Genomic DNA, 23,014 nt, shown 5'->3' with positions numbered 1-23,014 from the left:
GTCACATAACAACTCCAGAGAAGTGTGGGCTGGAATGAAGCTTTTGACTGGGTTTAAGGCAAGGTCAGATCAGGGGGGTGGGGGGCTGATCATGGCTAATGAAATGAATGTTTTTTTCAACAGATTCAACAATAAATGTGCCATGTCAACAGAGGAGAGGGCCGGGGAGAGACGAGCAATATCAACTGGGGGGAGGAAGTCGGAGTCTTTCTTGATCTCCGAAAATGATGTGAGGGAACAGTTTAGTAAGCTGGTCATGGGTAAAGCAGCAGGGCCTGATGGTATCTGTCCACGTGTCCTCAGAGTGTGTGCGAATCAGTTGTGCACTGTCTTCCAGCACCTGTTTAACTGGAGCTTACAATCACAGAGAGTACCAGTTCTATGGAAGACTTCTTGCCTGGTGCCGGTTCCCAAGACTACCTTCCCGAGCTCCCATAATGACTATAGACCGGTGGCCTTAACATCGCATGTGATGAAGTCCTTGGAGAGAATTGTACTTGCCTACTTGTGTCCGAGGGTGTCTGCTTTTACGGACCCCCTTCAGTTTGCGTATCGGCAGAGTCTGGGGGTGGACGATGCTGTAGCGTATCTACTACAAACAGTACATTCCTTTTTGGACAATGATAGAACCACTGTGCGTGCCATGTTCTTCGATTTCTCCAGTGCATTCAACACCTTACAGCCACTATTATTACGTAAAAAGCTGGTTGAAATGGCGGTTGATGAGGGACTAGTGAATTGGATCATTGATTATCTGTCGGACAGGCCACAGTTTGTGAGGTTGGGGGCGGCCGTATCGGATAGTGTGCGGAGTAGTGTTGGAGCCCCTCAGGGAACGGTGCTGTCGCCATTCCTTTTTACGTTATACACAGCTGATTTTCAGTATAAATCAGACCTTTGTCACCTTCAGAAGTACTCTGATGACTCAGTGATAGTCGGAGGTATTGAGAGAGACCGGGGGGAGGAGGAATACAGAAGGGTGGTTTTGGACTTTGTTGACTGGTGCCAGGCTAACCATTTAGAACTCAACGTAAAGAAAACCAGGGAGCTGGTGTTGAGTTATGGAAGGTGCATGAAGGATTGCTTACCTATCACTATTGATGGTCAGGATGTGGAGATGGTGGAGAATTTCAAATATTTGGGGGTTCACCTGGACAGCAAGCTTGATTGGAGGTGCCATATGGAGAAGGTTTGCAAGAAAGGGATGAGTAGACTTTACTTCCTAAGGAAGTTAAGGTCGTTTAATGTGTGTAGCAAAATGCTTGAAATGTTCTACCAATCCATTGTGGCGAGTGCAATCTTTGATGCAATTATATGCTGGGGTAGTAGTGTGCGCACAGCTGACGCGAATAAGCTGAATAAACTTATCAAGAAGGCTAGTGCGGCGGTGGGTCTACAACTCAGGACTTTCGAGGAGGTATTAGAGGATAGAATTACTAAGAAATGCAAGGCTATAATGAGCAACAATACACACCCGCTCTATGAACTGTTTGCGAAGCAAAAGAGCACATTCAGCAAGCGTCTACTCCAACTAATGTGTAAAAAGGAAAGATATAGAAAATCGTTTGTTCCGACAGCTGTGGGGATGTTTAACAAATGTATAAGTGTAAAGCATCCCAAGACTAAATGAAGTTCAAAGTGTATGGGGGGGAATTGGTGAGTTACAAGTACCAGTCTATCCGCATCTGCTGTCCATATAGACTTATTTTGTAAAGTGTGTATTGTTCTTGTAATGTTCTTGATCTTTGTTCTGCTGCTGTAATACTGTAATTTCCTCCGGGATCAATAAAGTTTATCTAATCTAATCTAATCTAATCTAACACTGGGGTAAAATATAGTATTCATTACATTTACTATTCATTGAACAACCCTGGGACCACTGATTTATATTCTCCAAATATCTCATAGAGAAGTCAAATTTACGCAGCTGTTGGTTAATAAAATGTATAACTGTCGTTCGGGTCTGTAATGTATTGATTAATGCCTACATGTGCATGAAATCAAACGTGTAGTATATGATTTTTTGAGGTATCAAGCCAAGGTTCCTATTATTGATAGACGTTGTACGAGTCCATAATATGGCACCCTTAAAAATCCAAACTCTACAGCTGATTTCATACACATGGATATGGATTCATTTGGAATTTGTAAAAAATTAGGGCTACATGAGATTGATTTTTATTTTACAGTTTAGGGTTTGTGCACATGAGCATATAACACGGCCGAGTGCTATCCGATGTGAGTGGTTCTGGAATCCAAAGTTCCCGTGCACCCATACAAGTTATCCAAGTGCAGTCCGACACCCGCGGACTCAAGACAATGGAGAAGATGGAGACATTAAGTTCTCCGTCTTTTCCACACCTGTACTCTGATTCTCGCATGCGAGAGAATCGGATCACACTAAGATGACACTCGGTGAAGCTCCGATTACAGTTTGAGCCGAGTGTCATTACCATAATCTATCAGATTCTTTTGCATGAGAGAATCTACGATCTTGTGAGCGAGCCTCTTTTGTTGTATATTTAAAGGGTCTAAACCTCTTAGAATCAAGGGGAGCAGTAGAAGGTTAGAAAATGTAATCGAAGACTAATAATATCCATACTATTAGTGCTCGAAAAAATTGATATGATTATTTCTCACTACACTGCTTTTGCCATAAATATTACATCACCTTTCCAATTGCATGGAACAATCAATTTCTTTACTGCAGTCAATTAGTCTTTTCTGCCTATGGTGCAGTTTTGCTGAATATGATGACGGCGTCAAATGAATCACATAGGTTTCAGGTGTGTCACCATGCTAAAGTAAAAGACACCCATTGTCTGGTCCAAGTACAGTATAGTCATCAACATTACACAAAATGATTTGGATAAATAAGACTTGATGACACCACAGCAAACCTTTACATGCTTCATTCCTGAAGAACACTCATTCTTTGGGAGTTGTCTGGAAAGAGAATATTTCAACCAATCCTACTCCAAAAGATTAATTACTGTCATGGTCAAATGTTTTAAGATAGACACAAATTTTGGTTTTCTCAAAGTTTGCCGATTCAGTGTTATTAGGTCTTTTGGTCAGACGTCTCTATGGTTTCAGAAGCTTATAAACTTTTATTGCCAAATGCATCAGGATTCAATAATTATAACACCAAAAAAAACCAAATGTTATAATACCGCCATATAAGGCAACAGCAATACTCAAAATCAGTATACCAAACCAGAGAAGAAAGAGTACACAAGGCTGTTTACACAATATCAGAAAATAATATTTTTTTATTTAATAAAATTATATAAAATACACATTAAAAATATTTAATGGACATTATTGCAAAGGGCATGAACAGTGATACATTAAGTGGTACATAGTATCAATTTAAAGGACCGGGTCTATCATAACCCCAATGTACAAATTATAAACACCTAAAAAGTGTTAATATGTGCAAATACTCAAAATGAGCATACTATAACAAGAGAGTGAAAAAAGGGAGTGAAAAAAAGTGCACAAGTATCTCTAATCAGTTTGCAAAAAGTCTAAACCACTCCAGAGAACCAAAAATAACACCTAACAAAAAAGTGTGGAGGTGCAAAAGAAGATGGGGAGATTCTTACCCAAGTAAGTCCTAATGTACCACGTATATAGCAGCCCCAACGCGCGTTTCCTCAGGAGGAAGCCCACGCGAAACGCGCATTGGGGCTGCTATATACAGTCATATGTTAAAGTTTGGGCACCCCTATTAATGTTAAGCTTTTTTCTTTATAACAATTTTGGTTTTTGCAACAGCTATTTCAGTTTCATACAGTGGGGCAAAAAAGTATTTAGTCAGTCAGCAATAGTGCAAGTTCCACCACTTAAAAAGATGAGAGGCGTCTGTAATTTACATCATAGGTAGACCTCAACTATGGGAGACAAACTGAGAAAAAAAAAATCCAGAAAATCACATTGTCTGTTTTTTTTTCATTTTATTTGCATATTATGGTGGAAAATAAGTATTTGGTCAGAAACAAAATTTCATCTCAATACTTTGTGATATATCCTTTGTTGGCAATGACAGAGGTCAAACATTTTCTGTAAGTCTTCACAAGGTTGCCACACACTGTTGTTGGTATGTTGGCCCATTCCTCCATGCAGATCTCCTCTAGAGCAGTGATGTTTTTGGCTTTTCGCTTGGCAACACGGACTTTCAACTCCCTCCAAAGGTTTTCTACAGGGTTGAGATCTGGAGACTGGCTAGGCCACTCCAGGACCTTGAAATGCTTCTTACAAAGCCACTCCTTCGTTGCCCTGGCGGTGTGCTTTGGATCATTGTCATGTTGAAAGACCCAGCCACGTTTCATCTGGAATGCCCTTGCTGATGGAAGGAGGTTTGCACTCAAAATCTCACGATACATGGCCCCATTCATTCTTTCATGTACCCGGATCAGTCGTCCTGGCCCCTTTGCAGAGAAACAGCCCCAAAGCATGATGTTTCCACCACCATGCTTTACAGTAGGTATGGTGTTTGATGGATGCAACTCAGTATTCTTTTTCCTCCAAACACGACAAGTTGTGTTTCTACCAAAGAGTTCCAGTTTGGTTTCATCAGACCATAGGACATTCTCCCAAAACTCCTCTGGATCATCCAAATGCTCTCTAGCAAACTTAAGACGGGCCCGGACATGTACAGGCTTAAGCAGTGGGACACGTTTGGCACTGCAGGATCTGAGTCCATGGTGGCGTAGTGTGTTACTTATGGTAGGCCTTGTTACATTGGTCCCAGCTCTCTGCAGTTCATTCACTAGGTCCCCCCGCGTGGTTCTGGGATTTTTGCTCACCGTTCTTGTGATCATTCTGACCCCACGGGGTGGGATTTTGCGTGGAGCACCAGATCGAGGGAGATTATCAGTGGTCTTGTATGTCTTCCATTTTCTAATTATTGCTCCCACAGTTGATTTCTTCACTCCAAGCTGGTTGGCTATTGCAGATTCAGTCTTCCCAGCCTGGTGCAGTGCTACAATTTTGTTTCTGGTGTCCTTTGACAGCTCTGTGGTCTTCACCATAGTGGAGTTTGGAGTCAGACTGTTTGAGGGTGTGCACAGGTGTCTTTTTATACTGATAACAAGTTTAAACAGGTGCCATTACTACAGGTAATGAGTGGAGGAAAGAGGAGACTCTTAAAGAAGAAGTTACAGGTCTGTGAGAGCCAGAAATCTTGATTGCTTGTTTCTGACCAAATACTTATTTTCCACCATAATATGCAAATAAAATGAAAAAAAAACAGACAATGTGATTTTCTGGATTTTTTTTTCTCAGTTTGTCTCCCATAGTTGAGGTCTACCTATGATGTAAATTACAGACGCCTCTCATCTTTTTAAGTGGTGGAACTTGCACTATTGCTGACTGACTAAATACTTTTTTGCCCCACTGTATATCTAATAACTGATGGGCTCAGTTATATTTCTGGATTCAAATGAGGTTTATTGTACTAACAGAAAATGTGCAATCTGCATTTAAACAAAATTTGACCTGTGCAAAAGTATGGGCACCCTTATCATTTTCTTGATTTGAACACTCCTAACTACTTTTTACTGACTTCCTGAAGCACTAAATTGGTTTTGTAACCTCATTGAGCTTTGAACTTCATAGCCAGGTGTATCAAATAATGAGAAAAGGTATTTAAGGTGGCCACTTGCAAGTAGTTCTCCTATTTGATTGTCCTATGAAGAGTGGCATAATGGGCTCCTCAAAACAACTCTCAAATGATCTGAAAACAAAGATTATTCAACATAGCTTTTCAGGGGAAAGATACAAAAAGTTGTCTCAGAGATTTAACCTGTCAGTTTCCACTGTGAGGAACATAGTAAGGAAATGGAAGAACACAGGTACAGTTCTTGTTAAGCCCAGAAGTGGCAGGCCAAGAAAAATATCAGAAAGGCAGAGAAGAAGAATGGTGAGAACAGTCAAGGACAATCCACAGACCACCTCCAAAGACCTGCAGCATCATCTTGCTGCATATGGCGTCACTGTGCATCGGTCAATACAGCGCACTTTGCACAAGAAGAAGCTGTATGGGAGAGTGATGCGAAAAAAGCCGTTTCTGCAAGCACGCCACAAACAGAGTCGCCTGAGGTATAGAAAAGCACATTTGGACAAGCCAGTTACATTTTGGAAGAAGGTCCTGTGGACTGATGAAACAAAGATTGAGTTGTTTAGTCATACAAAAAGGCGTTATGCATGGAGGCTAAAAAACACAGCATTCCAAGAAAAACACTTGCTACCCACAGTAAAATTTGGTGGAGGTTCCATCATGCTTTGGGGCTGTGTGGCCAATGCCGGCACCAGGAATCTTGTTAAAGGGTCGCATGGATTCAACTCAGTATCAGCAAATTCTTGACAATAATGTGCAAGAATCAGTGACGAAGTTGAAGTTATGCAGGGGATGGATATTTCAGCAAGACAATGATCCAAAACACCGCTCCAAATCTACTCAGGCATTCATGCAGAGGAACAATTACAATGTTCTGGAATGGCCATCCCAGTCCCCAGACCTGAATATCATTGAACATCTGTGGGATGATCTGAAGCGGGCTGTCCATGCTCGGCGACCATCAAACTTAACTGAACTGGAATTGTTTTGTAAACAGGAATGGTCACAAATACCTTCATCCAGGATCCAGGAACTCATTAATAGCTACAGAAAGCGACTAGAGGCTGTTATTTTTGCAAAAGGAGGATCTACGAAATATTAATGTCACTTTTATGTTGAGGTGCCCATACTTTTGCACCGGTCAAATTTTGTTAAAATGCAGATTGCACATTTTCTGTTAGTACAATAAACCTCATTTGAATCCAGAAATATAACTGAGTCCATCAGTTATTAGATATATGAAACTGAAATAGCTGTTGCAAAAACCAAAATTGTTATAAAGAAAAAAGGTGAACATTAATAGGGGTGCCCAAACTTTAACATATGACTGTACGTGGTACATTAGGACTTACTTGGGTAAGAATCTCCCCATCTTCTTTTGCACCTCCACACTTTTGTTAGGTGTTATTTTTGGTTCTCTGGTGTGATTTAGACTTTTTGCAAACTGATTAGAGATACTTGTGCACTTTTTTCACTCCCTTTTTTCACTCTCTTGTTATAGTATGCTCATTTTGAGTATTTGCACATATTAACACTTTTTAGGTGTTTATAATTTGTACATTGGGGTTATGATAGACCCGGTCCTTTAAATTGATACTATGTACCACTTAATGTATCACTGTTCATGCCCTTTACAATAATGTCCATTAAATATTTTTAATGTGTATTTTATATAATTTTTTTTATGTAATAAAATTATAATTTTCTGATATTGTGTAAACAGCCTTGTGTACTCTCTCTTCTCTGGTTTAGGACTCAATAATTACTGTGTTGACCCTTATGTTTCAAGGCTCTGTCCTTAGCTTATGGACCAAATGCTGACTGATAACCACCCATTTTTGCCTAATCAGTGCTTGAAGTTTATCACAATTTCTGCTTTTTCTTTTTCCACCAGCTTTTTGAGGATTGACCAAATTGGTCTGAATTTATTGGCCATAGACCCTAAATTTCAATGCTTTGTTCACTGAGCCACTTAGTTATCACTTTTGGCTTGTGACATGGTGCTACATCATGCTGGAAAAAGAAAAATGTCTCCTGGATGTTGGAAGATGTTGCTCATGGAAGATGTTTAGATACCATTCTTTATTCATAGTAGTGTTCTTAGGCAAAAATTGTGAGTGAGACCAATACATTGCATGAATGTCACGCTCGCGCCTTGGCTGAATGGCGCAAGCCGGGGGGTTGTGGCCCCACTGTGCCACAAACCAGACTACCCTGGAAGGGGCGTGACTACGACAGCTACCTCGGTCTTCACTGGAGCCTCTGATGGTGAGGTCAGGCTTCTGCGGCAGGTAGCTGTCGGGTGCCACTCCAGGGTGGTGTCTGGCTGTGGCTGCTGATCCCACTCGGGGACAAGTCACTTGGACAGGTGTGACTAACAGGCAGGCTGAGACACAGGGCAAGCAGGCACGGCTTGGAGACACAGGGCAAGCAGGCACGGCTTGGAAACACAGGGCAAGCAGGTGTGGTGTAGGAAGGAACAGGTTGGGACCTGTTCACACAGGAGGTGCAGGTATGGATACAGGCAGGAAGGAGTGAAATATGAAGGAACAGGTTTGGACCTGTTCACACAGGAGGTGCAGGTAAGGATACAGGCAGGAAGGAGTGGAATATGTTGGAACAGGTTAGGAACTGAGCCGCAGGAGTGCGGAGTAGGCGGAGCCGCAGGAGTACGGAGTAGGCTGGGCTGCAAGGGAGCCGGGCAGGCAGAGCGGCAAGGGAGCCGAGCAGGCAGAGCGGCTAGGGAGCCGAGCAGGCAGAGCGGCTAGGGAGCCGAGCAGGCAGAGCGGCTAGGGAGCCGAGCAGGCAGAGCGGCTAGGGAGCAGAGCTGCAAGGGAGTAGAGCAGGCAGAGCTGCAAGGGAGCAGAGCTGCAAGAGACCAGAGCAGGTAGAGCTGCAAGAGAGCAGAGCTGCAAGAGAGCAGAGCTGCAAGAGAGCAGAGCAGGCAGAGCTGCAAGAGAGCAGAGCAGGCAGAGCTGCAAGAGAGCAGAGCAGGCAGAGCTGCAAGAGAGCAGAGCTGCAAGGGTTCAGATGTACAGACAGAGCTGCAAGGGTGCAGATGTACAGACAGGGAGGACACAAGGAAAGATACAGCAGGGAAGGAAGCCACAGACAAGGAGAAAGGGAGACTAAGGTAGGACAGAGTACAGACAAGGTACTGGGACAAAGACTCAAGGGCCAGGATATTCAGTCTCCTGGCAGGCAGACAAGGTACAAAGCAAGACAAGAAGTATTCCTCCAGAGAAGGAGGAAATACACAGGACAGGGCCTGGCTTCCTCAACAGCAAGATACTGAGATTAGACATTGCAAAGGCAATGGTTCAGTGGGTGTGGCGGAACTAAATAGTCAAGGGCTCTAGGTGATTGGTTCTTATGCAGTCAGGGTGCACCTGTCTAATCTGTCCCTGACCAGAGAGTTCTGGCACCGCCCCCCTATACACACACAGCCAGGAAACATACAGAAGAGCAGAGGCACAGAGCACAGGGTTGGCAATAGACAGAATTCACAGCATGACCCGGAGCAGTGAGTAAGTTGATGTGCGGGGGATGGGAGGCCATGCAGTGACCCCAGCAGGGTTGTTACAATGAAACTGTCACGCCGTTCCGACATACTCACCCGGCCACCGCTACCACGCCGTCTCTGCATACTCACCCAGCCATCGCTCCGACGCCGCAGTCCCTCGCCGCCCTACAGCCACGGTGGTCACCTCTGACAGGCGCGCGGCCGACGGCGTCTCTGCATGCAGCCATCTCCCTTCTGCTTCTTGTGCTCCGGCTATGCCCTGACCCGGAAGCACCCCTGACCAATGGCAGACCAGACAGGGGCATATCAGGCCGCTTCCCCCTGAGGGAGGCGCCTGATCGTTGTGTTTCCTAGCACACTGGGCCCCGCTGCTTCGTGTGCTCTCTGCAGTCTCACCGTCCCATTCTCGTGTACTCCCTGCAGCAGCCTCGCAGTCCTGCTATCCTTGTCTCCTACTCCAGTCCTGCCTCCGGTGTTCCTGTTCCATCCTGCTCCAGTACTTCCGTCCTACTCCAGTCCATCCTGAGCCGCCCCTCTCGGTACTGGCTACCGTGGTACTCGAATCCCCTGGGCCTGCTCCTAACAGTCCCTGTTTCACCTGGCAGCTCGACCAGGTCCCCTTGGTGCCACGGCCCAGAGGGTCCACTCCTGGAGATTCTGGCTCCTGACCAGCCATGCTAACAGAAACCCAATCCTTCATATGAATGGTCTCAGGGTTTATTGCGGTGTTCACCTTTTCTTCTCCGGACAATAATTTTTCCAGATGCCCAACACAGCCTGAAGGGGGCTTCATCAGAGAATATAACTGTATCCTAGTCCTCTGTAGTCCAATCCATCTATTTTCTGCAAAGTTATTTTCTCTGATGAAGCTCCCTTCAGACTTTGGGACATCTGGAATAATGATTGCTTGGAAAAGAAAATGTGAACACTGCACTGAGTCCTGTGTCATGCCAAAAGTAAGGCTTCCTAAGACCATTCATGTGTGAGGTTATTTTTGAGCCATGAAGTAGTCTCACTCACAATTTTACCTAAGAACACTGCCATGAATAAAGACTGCTATCTAAACATGCTCCAGCAGCAGCTTGTAGTGATGCAGGAACAAACTGATGATGAAACATGCTTTTTCCAGCATGACTGAGCACCATGTCCCAAGGCAAAGGTGATAACTAAGTGGCATGGTGAATAAAACATTGAAATTTTAAGCCTCTGGCAAGGAAACTCACCAAATCTCAACTCCATTGAGATCTTATGGTCAAGCCTCAAAAAGTGGACAAAAAAACCAAAAACCATACACAGAAATTGTGAGAAACTTCAACCACCGATTAGGCAAGAATGTGTTGTAATCAGTCAGGAGTTGGCCCAGAAACGGATATCCAACTTCCAGGGCAAATTGTAGAAGTCTTGAAAAATAAGGGTCAACACTGTAAATATTGAGTCTTTACATAAACTTGATGCATTTGTCAGTAAAAGTTTAAAAACTTATGGAATACTGATAATTGTACTTCAAAAGATCCAAAAACACTGAAGCAGCAGACTTCGTGAAAACCAAAAATTGTATCAGTCTCAAAACTTTTGGCAACGACTGTATATTCATTATTAGTTATGCGAAACAGCCTTTGTTTTCTAAAATACATGTTCATTGAACATGAAAGAGAGAATGAATATAAGAGATGTCTGATTCACGGATACCAATGAACTTTTTTTTGCCCTCTACACACTAGATAGTTAATGATGAGTCCGACATCACTTCTGTGGCATGACACACACATGAGATCAGGCTGGGCCTAATATTCAGAAGAGGCATCGGGGATGCTGGCAGGAAAAGAGATTCCGTCTTACAAGATAGATACAGAGGTTGAAAAAAGACCATCTAGCTCAACATTTCTCCACCAATTATGCATTTTGTCACTAAATTATCTATGACCCACAATGTTATGTGTATTGAGGAAATCGTCCAGCCCTTTTTTTTTTTTTAAAAGCTGTTGTAGTGTCTGTCATTACTACCTCTTGTGGTAGGACAGTCAGACTGTGGAATGCTCTAACTGTAAAGAACTCTTTCCTATTTATCTGCTGGAATCACCTTTCTTCCACCCGTAATGAGTGCCCCTTAGTCCTTAGTATGGTCTTTGGAAGCAATAAGTCATGCGCCAGTCCTTTGTACTGGCCACACATATATTTATAGATATAAATGAGATTTCCTCTGAGGTGTCTTTCTTCTAAGCTAAACAAGCCCATTTTTTTCAACCTCTCATCATATGAGAGGCCTTCCATCCCTAGTAATAATCTAGTTGGACTGAACTCCTTGTGTTTCCTCCCGCTACTAATGTACCTATACCCGACATTGCCATTTCTGTGTGTGGTTCCACTATTACTCCCCAGCAACATGCCCGCTGTCTTGGGGTCATACTTGACTCCGAGCTTTCCTTTGCCCCCTACGTCCGATCACTGGCTCGCTCTTGTTATTTGCACCTCAAAAGCATTTCTACAATTCGACCTTTCTTACTTTTGACTCAGCAAAAACTCTTACGGTTTCTCTTATTCATTCTCGTCTCGACTATTGTAACTCTCTTCTAATCGGTCTCCCTCTTACCAAACTCTCCCCCCTCCAATCTGTCTTGAATGCTACAGCCAGGATCATATTCCTCGCCAATCGTTACACCGATGCCTCTACCTTGTGCCAGTCATTACACTGGCTACCCATCCACTCCAGAATCCAATACAAACTTATTACCCACAAAGCTCTCCATGGCTCAGCACCACCCTACATCTCCTCCCTTGTTTCAGTATACCACCCTACCCGCGCCCTCCGTTCTGCTGATGACCTGAGGTTAGCATCCTCAATAATCAGAACCTCCCACTCCCGTCTCCAAGACTATACACATGCTGTGCCAATTCTTTGGAATGCACTTCCCAGGTCCATACGATTAGTCCCCAATCCCCACAATTTTAAGTGTGCCCTGAAAATGCATTTATTCAGACTGGCCTACCGCCTTAACACATTAACCTAATCTATTCCTGTGTGGCACAGTCAAAAGTTTTACCATAACCAGGTTCCCCGCATCATGTTCCCACATGCTTTATGCATCCATTAGCCCTCTGTGTCTGTACTGTTACACACTTAACATTATGGCTGATCCATACAATCAGGGCAATTGTTACCACCCACCTTTGTGTCTACCTTTTTCCTCATATATTGTATGCTTGCGAGCAGGGCCCTCATTCCTCTTGGTATCTGTTATGATCTATGTGATTATTGTTATGCTGTAATGTTTACCGTCTGTACAAATCCCCTCTGAAATGTAAAGTGCTGCGGAATATGTCGGCGCTATAGAAATAAAATTTATTATTATTATAGTTGCCCGTCTTTGAACAGACTAATTTCTGAATGTCCTTTTTTAAATGTGGAGCCCAAAACTGAATCCCGTATTATAGATGTGGTCTCACCAGTGATTTATAAAAGGGTTAATATTTATGTTGGGATCGCTGTATTTTTCATCTTTTTTTACACACCCTAAAATCTTGATTTCTTTTGTGACTGCTGCCTGACATTGAGTACTGCTGCTCAGCTTACTTGTAACCAGAATACCCAAGTCCTCCTGTTCTGTAGTCCCAAGTATGGTCCCATTTAATGTGTATGCATCAATAGGATTAAGCCATCCTAGGTGCATTACTCTACATTTATCTACATTAAACCTCATTTGCCAAGTGTTACTGTCCCAGTAACAAGATCCACGCTGTAGTTAAACATTCTTATATACAGTTGTGGCCAAAAGTATTGACACCCCTGCAATTCTGTCAGATAATACTCCGTTTCTTCCTGAAAATGATTGCAAACACAAATTCTTTGGTATTATTATCTTCATTTAATTTGTCTTAAATGAAAAAACACGAAAAGAATTGTCCTAAAGCCAAATTGGATATAATTCCACACCAAACATAAAAAAGAGGGTGGACAAACGTATTGGCACTGTTCGAAAAATCATGTGATGCTTCTCTAATTTGTGTAATTAACAGCACCTGTAACTTACCTGTGCACCTAACAGGTGTTGGCAATCACTAAATCACACTTGCAGCCAGTTGACATGGATTAAATTTGACTCAACCTCTGTCCTGTGTCCTTGTGTGTACCACATTGAGCATGGAGAAAAGACAGAAGACCAAAGAACTGCCTGAGGACTCGAGAAACCAAATTGTGAGGAAGCATGAGCAATCTCAAGGCTACAAGTCCATCTCCAAAGACCAGAATGCTCCTGTGTCTATCATGCGCAGTGTCATCAAGAAGTTTAAAGCCCATGGCACTGTGGCTAACCTCCCTAGATGTGGACGGAAAAGAAAAATTGACAAGAGATTTCAACGCAAGATTGTGCAGATGTTGGATAAAGAACCTCGACTAACATCCAAACAAGTTCAAGCTACCCTGCAGTCTGAAGGTACAACAGTGTCAACCCGTACTATCTGTCGGCGTCTGAATGAAAAGGGACTGTATGGTAGGAGACCCAGGAAGACCCCACTTCTTACCCCGAGACATAAAAAAGCCAGGCTGGAGTTTGTCAAAACTTACCTGAAACAGCCTAAAACGTTTTGGAAGAATGTTCTCTGGTCAGATGAGACAAAAGTAGAGCTTTTTGGGCAAAGGCATCAACATAGATTTTACAGGAGAAAAAAAGAGGCATTCAAAGAAAAGAACACAGTTCCTACTGTCAAACATGGCGGAGGTTCCCTGATGTTTTGGGGTTGCTTTGCTGCCTCTGGCACTGGACTGCTTGACCGTGTGCATGGCATTATGAAGTCTGAAGACTACCAACAAATTTTGCAGCATAATGTAGGGCCCAGTGTGAGAAAGATGGGTCTCCCTCAGAGGTCATGGGTCTTCCAGCAGGACAATGACCCAAAACACACTTCAAAAATTACTAGAAAATGGTTTGAGAGAAAGCACTGGACACTTCTAAGGTGGCCAGCAATGAGTCCAGACCTGAATCCCATAGAACACCTGTGGAGAGATCTAAAAATGGCAGTTTGGAGAAAGCACCCTTCTAATATCAGGGACCTGGAGCAGTTTGCCAAAGAAGAATGGTCTAAAATTCCAGCAGAGCATTGTAAGAAACTCATTGATGGTTACCGGAAGCGGTTGGTCGCAGTTATTTTGGCTAAAGGTTGTGCAACCAAGTATTAGGCTGAGGGTGCCAATACTTTTGTCTGGCCCATTTTTGGAGTTTTGTGTGAAACGATCAATGTTTTGCTTCATTCTCTTTTGTGTTTTTTCATTTAAGACAAATTAAATGAAGATAATAATACCAAAGAATTTGTGTTTGCAATCATTTTCAGGAAGAAACAGAGTATTATCTGACAGAATTGCAGGGGTGTCAATACTTTTGGCCACAACTGTATATACAGTATATATGTAGGTTAATTTCATATGCTGTGCTGTCAGTATAGATATAGAAGAAGAGTAATGTTTAGGCTCCAGTGTAGCTGAAATATCAGTGATGCGAGATTCATGCGTGAAAAACTGGGTCACTATCAACAACTCTTTGGACACAGCAGATTTATATTGACACAACACGTACTATACTACCCTCCCTTTACAGTCACAATTGTATATCAGGGCTACAATCGGGGACATGCAGGGCCAAGAGGGGGCCAGACCCAACCACCAATAATAAAGTGACGGCATGTACCAGCAATATACCATTAGTTTATGGGATGGTAAATACATTGACCAAAAGATCTACTGGATCCGGAGCCCTGGCAGACGTGGCGCAGCATCTGCAGTGTGGATGGTGTACAGTGTCAGTGTTGAAGCACACAATCCTGCGCACTCACCGTAGATGCTTGTGTGGATTTGGCTGGTTCAGTCTTCGGTGTGGGCTTTGGCTGAAAAGAAACAAACGTCTAATTAGTAACTCATAAGGCCATGTTCACAATGGCCCCCAAAATGCTGCAAGCAGGAATTACATGCAGTTTTCTTTTTCAAAACAAACATGTTTTTCTCTCTACATTCACGAAAGGAAAAGTAAAGCAGTCACTAACCGCCCTTCGCAGATTTTTTCCATATGTAAGCTGTAAAATAGTGTCAGATGGTGAATATACAACACAAACCATATACTATCGCCAAGAAATCGTCTATTAACCCATTCTGTTAGTTTTAGTACGCACGATCCAGCATTGCTCGCTCAGCAATTAATTGCCCAGTGCTCCATAACTTTCAGTGTTTGTTCCCACCAGCGAGGTGGAGCATGCACAGAACGTTGTGCCGCTGTACGACCTTTGGGTTGCGCGGAGCTGCGATACAGCACTCACAGACTTTACAACCTCAGCGCACGTAATTCTCCCCATTCATGATGCCTAACTCACAGTACAGATAATCAGCAGCCGCTCTGTGCCAGGGCATTGGCAGGGAAAATTTGCAAATCTATTTACATGATGTTTGATAACCTGCGATTACTGATAAGACACTGTGATAATGTTGTTGGTCGTGAGCGGGATGAAATATCGGGCTTTAAACTAAAAGCCATCTTCTCACACAATACTGTAAAAAGCAGTGTAACAAAAGGGTCTTTGTCCCCCTGAAACCAGCTGATAATGGAGGTCCCCTAAATCAGCTGTTATCGTGTGAGTCTATGCATTCGCAAAACCATGCAATTCCCATAGATCTCTATGGGTGCTTGAAACTGTAGGTGCAAGAAGGCTTGCATTCCTACTTGCATGGCTCAATTTCCAACTAATTCAGGTAATCACTCATGTGTTTATTAAATCAGAATGACTGGCAGGAAAATGAGAAGAGTTCAGCAGTTTTTGGGAGTCTGCATATGTGTGTTGCTCCTCTGGCTGTGAGGATAGTCACTTCTGATTTTCCAGCAGACGCAGTCTGGAGGATACTGTCTACCGGATTGTTCTGCTACTACAGAATTTCACCCATTGCAATGCAAACACAAGCAAATCAGTGACAGCCTAATCCTACAGACTTTCAGGCTCGTTCCACAGCATATATAAAATCATAAAGGAGGCATGGTGGTCCAGGCTGTGTCCACACCTGCCTTGGAGTCTCAATACTTAGGCTCCATCATAATGGGTAAAAAAAAAAAAAGCACTGCATGGTGCCCACATTTTTCCACTGGGGAAAAAAATGGACAATGTTATGGAAACCTAATGAACCCCATTATAACGAATAGGCTCCTTTGGTGTCATTATCTCCATTATGTGACGGATCCATTTCCTGTTCCTATAATTGAAGGGAAAACAACTCCGAACGTATGCGTAAACCCAGCCTTAGTGGTTAGCACTATCGTGCTGTAAAGTCCGGGTAAGGCCGGGGTCACACTTGCGAGTGTGATGCGAGAAACTTGCACGAGTCTCTCGCATCAATACCCGGCACTCGGGACGGAGTGTGCGGCTACATATATATTTCTGTGCAGCCGCACACTGCAGTCTTGAGTGCCGACGGCAGTGCCGGGTATTGATGCAAGTTTCTCGCATTGTACTCGCAAGTCTGACCCCGGCCTAAGAGGTAATATGTCTGTTTCCCCCAGGGATTTTCTGTCCGTCAGCCGAATAGTTATATTTTAAGAACAACTGCCACTGTTCAATAACTCAAACAATTTACCTTTGTATCTGCTGGTTTCATAGTCTTTTCTTGTGGCGTCGTTACCTAGAGAACATAAAGAAAAGCACATTCAGAATGAAGTGTTCTATTTACCGTCTGTTACAAGGGTTCTCATCTCCACTTTTAAAAAACGAAAATAAATTAAATCGATGGTTACTCTATAAAACAATGCGTTGTTACCAATTGTTTTTGTAGCAAAATATTTAACTGTCTCAGCAAAGCAAATTACGGTACATTTCTGAACTCTCATGCACACGTTACTTATTTATATCGTGGATACTGGAAGCAGTTTCTAATCTGCAGCGTGTCAAGTCCACCAGTGTTTTTCCGGCCAAGCAACATGTTTTTGCTGCAGAAATGTGTGCAGCAAATACTTACCATGTGCACACACAGAAGTATGTATTACCATCATACATACCTTGGCTTACAAAATATCCCGCATATGTCCATCTGTAGTGAACATGGGATTCTGGGCTGTCAGAACGTTACAGTCTACAGGCCGAACATGAACACGTCAGATGCCTTTTCCAGTATTTGTATAGATTGCTGTAGATCAGACAGATCAGGCCCTCTGCATATTACATGTGGGACCTGTTCTTCTGGCAGTCTTTTTATGTGAGGATAGAAGGGAAACACTAGTTTTTTCCATTTCCACTATATCTATACTTCCATTGTGCAACAATGCAATTCTGTTGGTTAAAGTTAAAAAAAAAAAAAAAAAAAAAAAAAAAAAAAAACTTAAAGGAGAGCTAATTTCCTACACAAAATATGTAGGGTGCTTTTTCTTTTTTTTACATCGAATTAAAAAGTATAGCGTTCTAATGTTGACTTCCATAAAGAAAAAATTATACATCTGAACAGTAAATAGAATCATTGCCCAACAGTCGCAGTGGCCTCCACAACTGGATCACTCAGCGAGCGATGGCTGTCTGTGCATCTGATGTCAAATTGGGAGATTTAATGAAGGGACTGTACAGGAATATTCTAACTAAGGCTATGTTCACACATTGCATTTTTGCTGTGCTTTTTTTGCTGCTTTTTTATGCTAATTTTATTTAAGCTGCGTTTTACCGTACCAGCAAAGCCTATGAGATTTCAGAAATCTCATGCACACACATTGGTTTTATTTTCCCAGCTGATTTGGAAAACTGCTGCGTTTTTTGTAAACTACAGCATGTCACTTCTTTCAGCGTTTTTTTTTTTTTACCATAGGGAACAACGAGTAAGTACAAAAACGCCGGTATCAGATTTTGCTGTGTTTTAAGTGTAAAATTCTTAAGGAAGTTGCATAATGATTTTTTGGGGGCACTAAACGTCATCAGCATGCATAAGAGACAATAAAAAACAGTTTTGTTTTGTTTTTTGCAGCTTCGAGCAGGTTTTGCCTGCAGAAAAAGAAAAATATCAAACGTGAACATAGCCTAAGTATGCCAAAAAGACAATTCTGGCATTCATCTGACTATAGATGCCTTTGCCAATGTTACATTGTATCACCAAGAACACTTAGCTTATGTGCACACGCTGAGGATTGGGGTGCGGATTTGGCTGCGCGGATTTTGTAAAATCCGCATTTAAATCTGCAGGTCAAAAGACTTGCGGTTTTACCTGCGGATTGCTCTGTGGTTTTGCCCTGCGGTTTTTCATCTCCACAATGGAGGAGATGGCAAACCACAGCGGAATCCGCAGAAAGAATTGACATGTAAATTCTGTCTGCGGTTTCAAAAATGCAGGAAAACTGCGCGGAAAAATCTGCACTGCGGTTTTTTATTCCCATAGGGAATAATGGTACTGTACACCGCAGCAAAAACTGCCGCGGACCCGCAGCGGCCAAAACTGCTGCGGAACCGCAGCGTGTGCACACACCCTTATGCTGTAGATACTTGGCAACTTTGACCATAATACCTGTCATGTGACCAAGGTTTGCTCGGTTCTGCTCATACACCACTAGAGATGGGGGAACCCGAACAGTAAAATTCAGCGTCCGTACCGAACACCTACTGATCAGGCACGAACACCAGACACGGACTTCTCCAGGATGTCCGTGTTACTGTTTGGGTTCGGCCCAACGAATGTCGCACTGTCATGTGCATGAGCGCCATACACAAAAACCCCCCGCAAGAACCGGCCTTGGCTGCTATCAATGAGGTTATTTATGGTTGTCAGAGGAATGTTCTGCCACGCTGAATGCACACAAATCACCTAGATTCACGACTGACAGCTCTTTTTACAATTATCAACCAACATCCTCCCAGTGATCAGACACACACACAAGTCCGGAGACGCTGCAGCGTTAGCAGCACGTTTAGATCACAGGCTACTCACAATAGCAGACACAACATGCAGCCTGGTGTTACGGTAGGGGCCATCATACTGTGGGGGCCATTATACTGTGGCGGACAACGGACTGTAGGGGACCAGCATGCTGTAGAGACCACCATACTGTAGTGGACCATCATACAGCGGGGACCAACACACTGTGGGGGCCAGCATATTGCGGGGACCAGCATTCTGTGGGGGCCATCATATTGCGGGGACCAGCATACTGCGGGGGCCAGCATTCTGTGGGGGCCAGCACTGTGGGGCCATCATACAACGGGGACCAGCATATTGCGGGGCACCAGCATACTGTGGGTACTTTCATACAGCGGGGACCAGCATACTGTGAAGGCCATAATATTGCGGGGACCAGTATACTGTTGGGGCCATCATACAACGGGGACCAGCATACTGTTGGGGCCATCATATTGCGGGGACCAGCATACTGTGGGGAGCATCATACTGCAGGGACCAGCATACTGTGAAGGCCATTATATTACGGGGACCAGCATATTGTGCAGGGTTCAGTTGATCAGGTACATCCATATACACACACACACACACACACACACACACACACAAAATATATATATACATATACACACACACACTTACGGCTAAATAACAGGAGCAGGATGATATATTGGTTTTCCCAATGTTAACAAAAAGCAGTATTACTTTATATGATGTTGATTAGCAGCTTCTGCTAAGAATACAATAAGCCCCATGATAACATATAATAGTGGTAGCAGCGAGTCACCAGACTTCTTTCTGCTCAATATTAACAGATTCACAATTAATATAAAATAATAATGTTAAATATTGAACAGAATTATGTTCTACAACAGTCAGATCATGAACAGTGTTGCCACTTATGTCCTCGTAGCTTTCTGCGGAGGAAATTCCACATGAGTGCCTGGTCTTACATATGTCCTCTCTAGTCGTAGAAGCGGAGTCCGTATCAGTGTGAACACGTGCCGTATTTACAAACTGTACGACAGGCGCAGAGACTGCAGGATGTAGCTGTACGGATCAGCGTGACAACCCTAGATGCAAAATATTAGGATTGCCTAACAACTGACACAATAGTGTCTGACTCATGCCATGTGGATTGCATGGGAGGAGGTCCAGGCCTCGGAGGCACACCCTTGCCTGACTGAACTGCTTTTTCGTCTTGATCTGAAGAAAACGTTAAAAATGTGAACTCTGCAGTCTACAAACGAAAGCTGTGATGCAAGTCTAACACAGAAGTGGCCTAACAGCCCTGATAATGGAGGTGTTCACCTGGTATTTCTCACCGGCTTCTTCATGGGCCTATGTTACACTGTGCAGGAGATACAATGCTGAGGTTTCTGTTCTGTTTCATGGGGATCAGCCCTCTCCTAAGCCGCCTATAAGGGCACGGAGGTCACAGGAAGCTGAATAACAAGACACTGATAGCTTCAATCCAATGTTTTATTCCAGAGAAATCCTTATCTACTATATAATCGTCTAATTCTGTCTGTCTGTAATGGAAATCCCGCCTCGCTGATTGGTCGCGGCAGTTGCTTAGTCGTCGTGGCAACACGGCCGCATTGCTTATTGTGCAGGCACATTACAGCCATTAAAGGCATCACTGCTGCGTTGCTCATTATACAGGCACAGTCCTGTACATATTCTGGAGTACAATACATTAGGTAATTAGGTAACAGTAGAACAGTGACTGCAGCTCTGGGTGTAACTTGCGTACAATACAGTAGGTAACAGCAGAACAATGACTGCAGCTCTGGGTGTAACTGGAGTACAATACATTTGGTAAGATCTGAACAGTGACTGCAGCTCTGGCTGTAACAGGAGTATAGTACATTAGGTAAGAGCAGAACAGTGACAGCAGCTCTGGGTGTAACTGGAGTACAATACATTTGGTAAGATCTGAACAGTGACTGCAGCTCTGGTTGTAATAGGAATATAATACAACTATTTTTTATTTTAACAGAGACTCTAGAATACCCGATGCAATAGAATCGGGCCACCATCTAGTCTACTATATAATTGTCTAATTCTGCCTGTCTGTAAAGGAAATCCCGCCTCGCTGATTGGTCGCGGCAGTTAGGCCGCGACCAATCAGCGACAGTTGCTTAGTCGTCGTGGCAAAACGGCTGCATTGCTTATTGTACAGGAACATTACAGCAGTTAAAGGCATCACTGCTGCGTTGCTCATTACACAGGCACAGTCCTGTACATATACAATACATTAGGTAATTAGGTAATAGAACAATGACTGCAGCTCTGGGTGTAACTGGAGTACATTACATTAGGTGACAGCAGAAAAGTGAATGCAGCTCTGGGTGTAACTGGAGTACAATACATTAGGTAAGATCTAAACAGTGACTGCAGCACTGGCTGTAACTGGGGTACAATACATTAGGTAAGAGCAGAACAGTGACTGCAGATCTGGGTGTAACTGGACTACACTAGATTGGGTAACAGCAGAACAGTGCCTGAAGCTCTGGGTGTAACTGGAGTACAATACATTAGGTAAAAGCAGAAGTGACTGCAGCTCTGGGAGTAACTGGAGTACAATACATTAGGTAACAGCAGAACAGTGACTGCAGCTCTGGGTGTAACAGGAGTACATTAGGTAACACCAGAACAGTGACTGCAGATCTGGGTGTAACTGGACTACAATACATTAGGTAACAGCAGAACAGCGACAGCAGCTCTGGGTGTAACTGGAGTACAACACATTAGGTAACAGCAGAACAGTGATTGCAGCTCTGGGTGTAACTTGAGTACAATACATTTGGTAAGATCTGAACAGTGACTGCAGCTCTGGCTGTAAAAGGAGTATAATACATTAGGTAAGAGCAGAACAGTGAATGCAGCTCTGGGTGTAACTGGACTACAATACATTAGGTAACAGCAGAACAGTGACTGCAGCTCTGGCTGTAACAGGAGTATAATACACTAGATGGTGGCCCGAAATCCCGCGTCGCTGATTGATCGCAGGCGGCCGGGCATGACCAATTGGCACAGAATTTGAACGACGCACGCCACCACTACCGTTGGGAGATCTGCGGCGCTAGCCACTGATCTCCCGACGGTTGCCGCAGGTCATCTCCTGCTGCTAGGAGGTCAGCGGTGACGCAGCACGGAGATGACCGGCGCAGTGCTCAACGTGCGGATGGTACCCAGGGTCCGGAGGAGAGGAGACTCTCCTCCAGGCCCTGGGTACCATAAAACTCTAGTCCCAGTAATGCTTTGCACGAAAGACCGCTGATGACGTCGCGCTCTCGCGAGAGTGACGTCATCTCCGGCCTTCGTGTTAAGCATTTCTGGGACCGGAAGATGCCGAGAGCGTGGAGAGGAGATCGGGGGCCGTCGGAAGGTGCGATGCGTTAGAATCGGGCCACCGTCTAGTATGCAAATGAGCTGTTAAGATCAATGGGCCGGACACTGATCTGTATGACCATCCTCCTCCAGGGATTATTATAAATAGCAGGGGTCATTCATTTTCTGTGCGAGATATGAAATGGTCACCAGTGTGATGTGCAATGGCTGCCCTCTGCTCTCCAGGGAACTGCCCCTAGCAGAAAAATGATGTCAAAACGTCCATTGAAGCCACGTAAGGAAAATGACTGCCGCCTTTTCGAAAGTGGCTTTGCCTGGAAAAAATCAGCGTCTGCGTCTAAAAACGCTGTGTGCACATAGTCCAAGGCTAGGTTCTCACGCTGAGTATTTAGTGCAGATTTCCTACTCAAAAATTTCACTTGCTCACATATCTATGATGCATCTATTTTTGGGCAAAATTCAAGTGGACATTGGCTTTTGTTACTTTTTTTTTTCTCTATGTTCTTGCATTTTTCTTTCCTCTTTTGTGCGTTTCCGCAACAAAAAATGTGCATAAAAACGTCATGACTAAGGCTAAGTTCCCAACATGATCTTTTAGTGAGTTTTTGACGCTGCAGTA

General features: G+C 43.7%; 1 protein-coding gene across 15 annotated transcripts in view; it reads right to left on the bottom strand.

Moving 5' to 3' along the window:
- CAST (calpastatin) overlaps positions 1-23,014 on the bottom strand; it is a 237,340-nt gene that overhangs the window by 49,770 nt on the left and 164,556 nt on the right. For 9 of the 15 annotated variants that reach the window (XM_073542003.1, XM_073542077.1, XM_073542374.1 and 6 more), the window contains 3 exons: positions 16,750-16,794; positions 15,177-15,206; positions 14,970-15,020 (listed from right to left, as the gene is read on the bottom strand). In XM_073542003.1, coding sequence (XP_073398104.1) covers positions 14,970-15,020; positions 15,177-15,206; positions 16,750-16,794 — 126 coding nt within the window. Of the gene's footprint in view, positions 1-14,969; positions 15,021-15,176; positions 15,207-16,749; positions 16,795-20,349; positions 20,436-23,014 lie in introns of those variants that run through there. The other 6 variants (XM_073542134.1, XM_073542204.1, XM_073542702.1 and 3 more) reach the window with 2 other exon arrangements.

Source organism: Dendrobates tinctorius, unplaced genomic scaffold (genome assembly GCF_039654945.1).
Source record: "Dendrobates tinctorius isolate UK_male_01 unplaced genomic scaffold, ASM3965494v1 ptg000003l, whole genome shotgun sequence".
Taxonomy (NCBI): domain Eukaryota; kingdom Metazoa; phylum Chordata; class Amphibia; order Anura; family Dendrobatidae; genus Dendrobates; species Dendrobates tinctorius.
This window is presented reverse-complemented; position numbering and strand designations above follow the sequence as displayed.